The 9,345-nt window shown below is 39.6% G+C and overlaps 1 protein-coding gene across 1 annotated transcript; it reads right to left on the reverse strand.

The window, feature by feature from the left end:
- Positions 1–794: 794 nt before the first annotated feature.
- stmn1a (stathmin 1a) lies at positions 795–3,537 on the reverse strand. Its single transcript, XM_019857312.1, has 5 exons — positions 3,427–3,537; positions 1,998–2,038; positions 1,736–1,908; positions 1,344–1,535; positions 795–1,268 (listed from the first exon to the last, which is right to left on the reverse strand). The coding sequence occupies exons 2-5, from the start codon at positions 2,011–2,013 to the stop codon at positions 1,191–1,193; spliced, it is 459 nt and encodes a 152-aa protein (XP_019712871.1). The 5' UTR covers positions 2,014–2,038; positions 3,427–3,537; the 3' UTR covers positions 795–1,190.
- Between the last annotated feature and the right edge of the window lie 5,808 nt (positions 3,538–9,345).

Here is a 9,345-nt window from a genome sequence, read left to right on the forward strand (position 1 = left end):
CTTTTTAAAACCACATGGAATTATAAGGTTTAGGTTACCGATGCAAGCATGTTATGTGGGTCATTCCAGAATTGGAGGACATTTTGGATTCAGAATTCGGGAAAATGAAACCATCACTTTTCTGCTCCATATTCATCAATAACAGATAATAAACGATCAAAGGCTTGATTGATCAATGGTATGATTTTTAGAACATGATTTATTCGGTGTTTACAGTACATATCATTGTAATCGTAGTAACGGGGTTGCAAATCAGGTCGAACGTTAGCTTTCCGGAGTTGAGGCTGGATTTTTAGCTAGCAGTCATTGCTGTCGAAGAGGATGAATTTTCTTCTGTAAATAGGTAAAGATTTTTTTTTTATGTGAGATTCTGATCATATGCATAACAGAGTTGCATGAGTGTGAGTATATCATGTGATTCACTGCTTTCCTCTTCTTTTACCATGCTCAAAGGTTTATGCTAACAAGGTTGTGTGCACGTTTGGAGACACGTTCCATGAATAACCATTATGATTTAAAATATGATTTATTTTTAAAAATTGTTCCACAATTATAAAAGACAACAAAGAAATAGATAATATTAACCCTTTCATGCACCCCGTAGCCTGATAACACAACGACCTGTCCACTGTAGTAGCCGCTATGCAAAGGGTTAAAAGAAAAAAAAAAAATTTGAACTTCATTTTTGATTTGATCATTGGGGGTGGTGGGACAAGAAAAAATTCTAGGGGGTGCTCCAGACTTATTTGGTACAGTTTTAAAAACTTTTTTATACAGTATATATATTTTTTTAATTTATTTATTTATTTTAGATTTGGTCTCCGCACAAGTAAATTTACTCATGTACTTAAACTGCTTTATTTTGCATTGTGTATGTGGATTATTTAAAAGTTGATGGGTGGGATGTAAAATATCCTCCAATTTTGGGATGATCCGGATACATTTCACAACTAACGGTGTTGAGGTTGCTAGCCACACAAAATAAGCACAAAAACGTTTCTGGGTTAAGAATTAAAAAATAAATGTAAATTAAATAAAATAAAAACAAATATTTTCTTACTTCTAGTGGGAAATTAACACGGGTATACTGGTTAACATTAACAACCACAACTAAAAAAAGTCGACAAAGAATAGTAAAGTACAAAAATGACATTGCATTCACATTATGTAATTCAGTCTTCTGATGTAATTCAGTCTTCTGAAGTTTCTTCATCTGCGTTGGTTTGATTGGTTTCTTTATTTTTTCGCACCTCCTCCAATTTTTTATCCTATCAAGAAAAAAAAACATTAATCCCAATATCTTGGTGGCAAAATATCAATAAAAAAAAAAGTGTGACAATTACTTTCTCCTTGAATTTTTCATTCATCGCCGCCATAATTGCTGTACGTTTCCCTTTGTTGGCTTCCATTTTTTGGTTGAGTTTCTCCTCAGCCATCTTGCTGAAATTGTTGTTCTCTTCCATAGCTTTCTGCAGCACTTCTTTTTCATGCTCGCGTTTTTCTGCTAAATGCTTCAAAACCTCAGCTTCATGGTTCTGGAAAAAAATATATACATAAATGTTATTCCTACCTCATTCTTCCCATGGAGCATGTTCCTTTACAAATAGATAACTGGACAGGTTATTATATTCACAGAACATTGGGACACATTTTGATCAATATTTTTCTCTCATTTTTGGACACTACCCTGGCTTAATGTATACTTCAACAACTAAATGAAGCAACCAACTTCTACCTTGCGTCTTTCTTCTGCAGCATCCAGCTTCCTCTGAATTTCCTCCAATGAGACATCCTTTTTCTTTGGAGGGGCCAAGGGGAAGTCACCCTTACTGTCCGGGGTCGGATCACCAAGAATGACCTCAAAGGCTTGGCCAGAGGCCCGCTTGTCAAGTTCCTTGACCTGAATATCTATAGATAAAAAATAAAATCAGCAAATCAAAACATTTCAGTCATATGATGAATAAAAATAAATAAATAATAATCTCTAACATATTCACCTTCGGAGGCTGCCATCTTAAAATGCTGCTTGTTGATTTACCTTAAGAGGATCAAAAGTAGAAAAATGTTTGGATTAATTCGTGATCACTCCAAGTGCTGTCACGACGAGACAAACCAGCAAATCTTTGCACAGTGGCGACACCCCATGGCCTTCTACAAAACTGCACCCAACCACCGCCCATCTCCAAAAAAAAACAAAAAACAAAAACGGTCCGGCATCAGTCATCAGCAATCACCCACATTGAGTACTATTTGATTCTATTTCGACAAGATGAAGCCCACGGGAATGAGCAGATATTTAAACTGCATTTTGTGTGGCTAAACGATGATGTGTGAAAACAGCTTTCTCGAGCGATAGAGGCACCGGCGGGAGATGGGAACAATAACATATTACACAATACGGTAATTGTGAGAAAACAATATATCATCTCAGGGAAAGAGGTGGGGTTGGGCTCGTATCGTGAATATGATGGCGCAACCGTTTCCTGCGATTAAATTGTGATTGGGGAGGGATGCTCGCATGCTAGGTCGCATATGAACAATGTAAAGCTCTCAATAAAAAAATATATAGATGTACACAAAAACATACATGTGTGCGCGTGCGCGTACGAATGCGTGTGCGTTCATACACACACACACACACACACACACACACACACACACACACACACACACACACATCATCCCCCACCCAATTTTTAGTCCGTGCCTTAAAAAGCAGACTAATTACTTGACATGAAAAGCAAACTCATTGCACACCTCAATTTCGTCTCATGACATCAATTTCTTCTCATGACCCCATTACGAAAGTGAAAAGTGAATGCTGACGGCGTGCAATCGCTGTTGACGGTGCCTCTTTTACATGTACCGTTATTAATTTTTGTCGTGGCCTGAACAACAATGTTGGGGTTATGTTATTCTACAGTGGTGCTGATTTTTTTCCCCTCCCTCACTCGGGAGCACAGGCTTGACAATCACCATCAAACAAAGACGCCTTGACGGCGCTGTGATGAGCAGCAGCAAACAAAAGACCGACTCACATCAGGGATAAACAAGTCGTTCGCGTTCCCGTGGCGAAAGTGATAACGGAATAACATCGCTCACATTAGGATTTTTATCGAGAATCAGAGACATCCAGTTTTGATTTAACCAAATTAGCCTTCGCCGTAAAGACTAAACACCAAGCAATCGCGTCGCTACAAAGTGCACACAATGAAGCCTTTCACAAAATACCGCCTGTACGGACAACAACTTGGGCATTTTCATGATACATCGCTCATATTTAACACTGGAATAAGCACCCAGACATTCGATTCGCAACACTACAGCAAAATAAAATGTTTGGCTGAGAGTGCAATTCGGCAATAAACATAATTTTGGGCATCATCTCTTGAAACACCATGAAAGCAGGTTTACGCATGTACTTACAAATATGTCCCGTACACTGTGACAAATACGGTTTGTACCAGGTGTTGCTTTGACTGAACTATATCGCACTAGTCTGGCTCTGGCAGCGCGCACAAAAAAACTGAATGTTACGGCCAATGTCGTCATCTCGGTTGCGCAGCCATTGGTTGGTCAGAATCATTGTGTGCAAATGCGTAAGGCGAAACGACTCATTTGAAGTGACTTCATTTCACTGTGATTAAAATGGGCTAAACTGACATTTCCCCGTTTTCGCTTCACATCATTAATGATCAGAAAAGAAAGGTAATTTTACAAGTCATTTCATCACGTCCAGGCGACGTGATTTTGATTCTGTTGCTCGCTCGATTCCTCAATGTTGATATTCATTTAAGGTACTGTATTATACAAGCGTAAAAAAAATGTGATGTCTTCATGCAGCATCCCATTTTGCTCTCTGACCAAAACACTATGATCAACAAACGCTGATAATTTTTTGAAATCAGCGATGCAAGTGAACTTCTAGAATTTTCTTGGGCTGATTCAGAATGCCCTCGTTTTTTTCCCTCACGTCACGTTTTCGTTTTCGTCATCGTCATCATCATCATCATCATCATCATCATCGTCATCAGCGTTCCAGAAAATGGATGGGTAGAATAATAGCATTTAGTATAAAAACAATAATATGGGTTAAGCAGTTGGGAAAATGAGTTAACTAAGAAAATATAATAATCACAATTCAATAATGTACGAATATACTTAGTAACATTTATTAATTTAACATTAGGCTCAACAACCGGTGTTTTTTTTTCCCCTGAAAAATCTGCCATAAATTACAACACATGTAAAAATCCATATTGTGCCAGCTCTTATAGGTCAAACTGAAAGAAAGAAAGTAAGAAAAAAGAAAATATCTCAGAAAGCAGTACTCGAAAAAAGTTAAGACACTTTTTTGAACAGTGTCAAAATACTCGACATTTAAGGAGGGGCAAAGCCAGAAATGTTTCAATCGGCTGGCCGGATTGGAACAGCATCTTAGTGAGGGGTTGCCGTGCGTGCCTCCTTTTATGTGTGCATTTAATTTCATGAAAGCATGACTGTGGATGGTTTGAGAAACAATTACTTCTCAGCCATGTTTGCTTGCTATGTTGTGAAAGTACAGGTAATTGTTTTTGATTAACACTGACTGTAAGAATTGAATGTTCTTTACTTAAGAGATTATAACTACGGTTGTTTACTTAAAACGGATGATTTGTTCGGCTTTGCGAGAGATGAGCACAGGACCCACACGCAGACACAATGAACTCAGAACGCTTTTATTGCCAGGAAGTGGGACAGGTCGAAGTGGCAGGAACTGAAAGGGAGTCAAAATGACCACGCCGAGGAGTAGAGGAATGCTGGAGTGTAACGGCTTGGCAGAAGCGAGTACGGCAGGAAAGATCGCTGACGAACTGGCAACAGCTGGCTGTTCAGGCTGGCTTTCATGCTGCAAGTGACTGACGAGATGAAGACTAACAGGTGTATAGGGGACGCAGGTGCACTAATTAGGGAGACGCCGAGCCCACGCTGAAAAAGGGAACAAAACAAAAGGGAGGGGCGACAGCCTGCACAAACAATGGATTCGAATATTATTGTACAGTTTGGATTCTGATCAATTTACTCATTAAATATGCAGTTAAAAAACTGTGGCGGAGTGTCAAGGGGTCTAAGAATATGCTATTGCATATATCTGGAAATGTCTGACAATCGCAGATATCAAAATTTTACCCTAGATGGGGTGGCCAGGGATGAGGCCACAGATTGAGAAAGGATGGCCTTGGCCACCCCTGGCCACCTCGTAGCTACGCCTCTGAGTTGACAGACTCATAAACCCATCTCTGGTTAAAAGTTGCTGTCGACCAGTGTCATTTTATTTACAACAGAGAAACTCATTCAAGTTTTTAAAAAAATATTATTAAGGTACTATGGTTTTCCTGCACGGCATTCCAAATCGGGAAAAAGTACGACTCACGTTGTAGTGTATGACTGTATAAGTTTTATACACGAGATCTTATACTATAAAATCTAGTGTAAGCACAAGTAAGACATGTTTGTGGTGATTCAAACTACAGTGAATACGGATTCCAACCCCCCCTCCCCCTTGTTTTTCATGGAAGATGTAATGTATATTGAAAGTTGATCTAAGTTTTTTGAAGAATGCTTTCGGTTTGGAAAAAAAAAAAAAATTAAAAAGGGACATGTTATTATTATACAATTAAGTGGCCACTTAGAATGTGGTCGGCCCATGGGCAGTTGCCCATCTCTGCTATTTACTGTCTTGTATACTAGTATTGGACTCGTAGATTATGTGTCCAGGTTGATAAAATTTTCGGTCAAAATCTCGATGTATTTATTTAATTCAGGAAAAATGAAACTAGGTTTTATCAGTTGTCTTCTGTTCAGGAAAAGCGGTGTTGAAAATGGATGAATGGAAATCAGTCAATAATTGACAAATGCTGGACAAATACTCATTTTTGTCAGGGACCATATCATAGTAATGGTTTCCTTTGGTAACAAAAATGATTGACACGTGGAGTATGGCTCCCAAAAATGCAGACTCAGATTAACCGTGTTCCAAAAAAAAAAAATATTGATTCAAAAACGAAGTACCGACAAAGCAGAAACAGAAATCGCTGACAACAACAGGCCAGGAAAACCAGATACGAACAGAAAGCGCTTGCAAACTACAACGTAAATTTGACAACCGAATGCGCTCAAAACAAAATGGCAAGAATCTAAACACGAAACATAAAGTCGTCCAAAATGACGTGAGAACCAACATACTTACCAAACAAGAACCTTGCAAAACAAGAGTGTTAGGTTGATTGTTTTTTAGTTATCTTACCTTTGCAAATTATTAATAATAAATTGATTATGCTTGCAATGAAGAACGCTTATGCTTTTAATAAAGATATGCCCACATCTCTGATAAAGAATGCTAAGTGGTAGTGGGAGACAGGCAAGTGGAAAAAATGATGGTGAGAAGTTACCGTATTTTCCGCACTAAAAGGTGCACTGGATTATGAGGCGCACCTTCAATGAATGGCCGATTTTGTAATTTTTTTCATGTATTGCACGCACTGGACTATAAGGCGCCATCTACAATGCATCCACTAAATCAGGGGTGGGCAATCCCAGTCCTGGAGGGCCGCTATCCTGCATGTTTTCCATCTGTCCCTTCTCCAACACACCTGATTTAAATGATCAGATCATCAGCAAGCTCTGTCGAGGCCTGAACAATTGTAGATGGAGCTACAGGTACGTCTTTGTCCGTCTCCTTGCCTTCTCTTCTTCCGTTAGACTGGAGAGGCGTTCATGACCGCCTCTCAAGTCGAAAACGTAAATTAACGATTACTTCAATGAAACTACGAAAAATACAGTAATACATCAAAACAGAAAATCACAAAATAAATTCAATAGCCCCCCGACAGAATTTATTTTGGCATTTGCTTGAGCGTAGCTGCAACAGAATGATCAGATGTCAGTAAATTGGAGGAGACTGGACTGTCTCATAAGTGTTTGTTATTTATTCCTTTCTTGTGTACTGTAGTCAAAAACGAGGAAATCACAAAATAAATTCTGTAGTGGGGCTATAGAATTTATTTTGTGATTTCCTCGCTTGATTTTCTGTTTTGATGCATTATTTTAAATTTTCGTTGTTTCATTGAAGGAATTGTTAATTTACGTTTTTCGGAGGTGGTCATGAATGCCTTTCGAGTGGAATGGAAGAAGAAACCGAGACAGACAAAGATGGACCTGTATTTGTTGAGACTGTGAAAACCATTAATAAAGTGTGCGTTTTAAAAAAACAACACCAGAGCTCTCCTTTTTTCCGAGCTGCAACAAAAACTTATTTTAATAAAGCAGCGACACAGTTCACTGAACCAACAGCAAGTTATAACATTGTAAGCATGTCTCCAGCAAGGAGCCATCTTGGGATCGACATATTACCGTAATGACCATACACAAGGCGCACCGGATTTTAAGGCGCGCTGTGCCTTATAGTGCGGAAAATACGGTAAGTTGAAGAGGGAAGTTGAGAATGTCGAAAAAGGGAACAGGCAGGTGAGGTTGGACACAGTGATGCTACGAAAAAGGGCGTCATCATGTGTTTCAGTCGAAAAGAGCCAAAAGGTCACGGGATGTTTCGAAAGTTGTTTGTAAGTCAGAGACACTTTTTGTTTGTGTTAAGTTGGTAGGGTGATGGTAGTGAGTGGACGAATTAGGGAATTTGTTTATTTTCTGGAAGAAGATAGTTAAGTATAAGTGAACAGTGAAGGCCTTGATTTGGATGACGCGTGAGGGTTACATGTCTGCTGGTTTTCATTATTTGCATTATAACTGCCCATGTTGCACTGATGTTTGCCAGAATATTCCGATCGTATTACATTGTTTTATAGATTACATTCACAAGCTGCACATTTCTCTCGAAATATGAGAAGAACCATCGTGACTGCTGATGTAGGAGAGATGATGGTCTTGTGTCATGAAATTGTGTCCAGTTACAACTTTGCGATCATTAGGTTGTGTTGTGCCTTCCCTCGTTATGGAATTTAATGACAAGAGTTAAAGGTACGGACTACCAATCGTGTCGTCAAACATACAAATTCATGTTGGTCTGAATTACACAAAATTTTATGATCTCAAGTCATGTCTCATTTGTGCATACGCGGGCTGGATTTCTCAAATTAGTTCAACACGAGAGGAGAATCTTCCAGCTTTATCGATGTTTATGTTTCGGGGTCACGTGTGGGCAATTTGAAGTTGACTTTGTTAATTTAGAATGACTGCATGTTTTAAGGTCAGCAGCGGCATTTCTGAAAACCACACCCGAGGTGGTTACCAAGGTTTACCAAGGTCAGTAAAAAGACATTGAATTAAAAAGTAAATAAATAAATAAATAAAAATGCTGGGCAGCCCGGTGGACCAGTGGTTAGTGCGTCGACCTCACAGTGGAGAGGTACCGGGTTCAATTCCAGCTCTGGCCTCCCTGTGTGGAGTTTGCATGTTCTCCCTGGGCCTGCGTGGGTTTTCTCCGGGTACTCCAGTTTTCTCCCACACTGATAATTTTACAGTTTAACCCCAGCGAGTCCCAGGGACTCGCTGATCAGAAATGTACGAGTCCCATTATGCATTTAGAGAGTCCCAAATTTCGAATTCTGAAATGGTCTACTTATTCAATTGCATATGATAATAACACAAACAACAATATCCATTGATAATAGGTTTATTTCTTACAAACAAATGCTGCAAAAATTTAAATAATTCGGGCATATACGATATGCTGAGAAATAGGTTCTTATTTCATCCCATGGTTCAGTCTTTGAGTTCATAAATTCTCCTCTCTTTACTCTGCTTCCAATGATGCAAGGCTTTCTCGAAGTCAAGTTTTTATCACGATCTCGCCAATCTCGTCTCGCGAGAATGGAAATCTCGTCACGCGAGATTACTTAACACGAGATCAAAACAACAATGGCGGCGATTGTCGAACTGCGACACTGCGTTGCTGGAAAAAAAGATGTACCATCATTTTTTTTTTTTTGTTTTGACCGAGAAATTTCATTGCGTCCCAAAAACGCACATTATTTGGAACTGTGCGTCCGGCGGGAAAATTATGCGTCTAAGACGCGGGACACAGAGGTAACGAGATGACTGCCACATTCCAAAAACATGCAAGGTAGGCTGATTGAACACTCCAAATTGTCCCTAGGTGTGAGTGTGAGCGCGGATGCCGGATGGTTGTTCATCTCTGTGTTCCCTGCAACTGGCTGGCAACCGGTTCAGGGTGTCCCCTGCCTACTGCCTGAAGACAGCTGGGATAGGCTCCAGCACCCCCCGCGACCCTTGTGAGGATAGGCGGATCGGAAAATGAATGAATGAATGAAAAATGCTCTCCACGCTCAC

The sequence above is a fragment of the Hippocampus comes genome, unplaced genomic scaffold, assembly GCF_001891065.2.
Source record: "Hippocampus comes isolate QL1 unplaced genomic scaffold, H_comes_QL1_v1.1 scaffold73, whole genome shotgun sequence".
In the NCBI taxonomy this organism is placed as follows: domain Eukaryota; kingdom Metazoa; phylum Chordata; class Actinopteri; order Syngnathiformes; family Syngnathidae; genus Hippocampus; species Hippocampus comes.

Coding starts and splice junctions, on each gene's coding strand:
- stmn1a (XM_019857312.1), bottom strand. Junction 1,536..1,735: donor CTGCAGAAGAAAGACGCAAG/GTAGAAGTTGGT, acceptor ATTTTTTTCCAG/AACCATGAAGCTGAGGTTTT. Junction 1,269..1,343: donor ATGAAAAATTCAAGGAGAAA/GTAATTGTCACA, acceptor TTTTCTTGATAG/GATAAAAAATTGGAGGAGGT.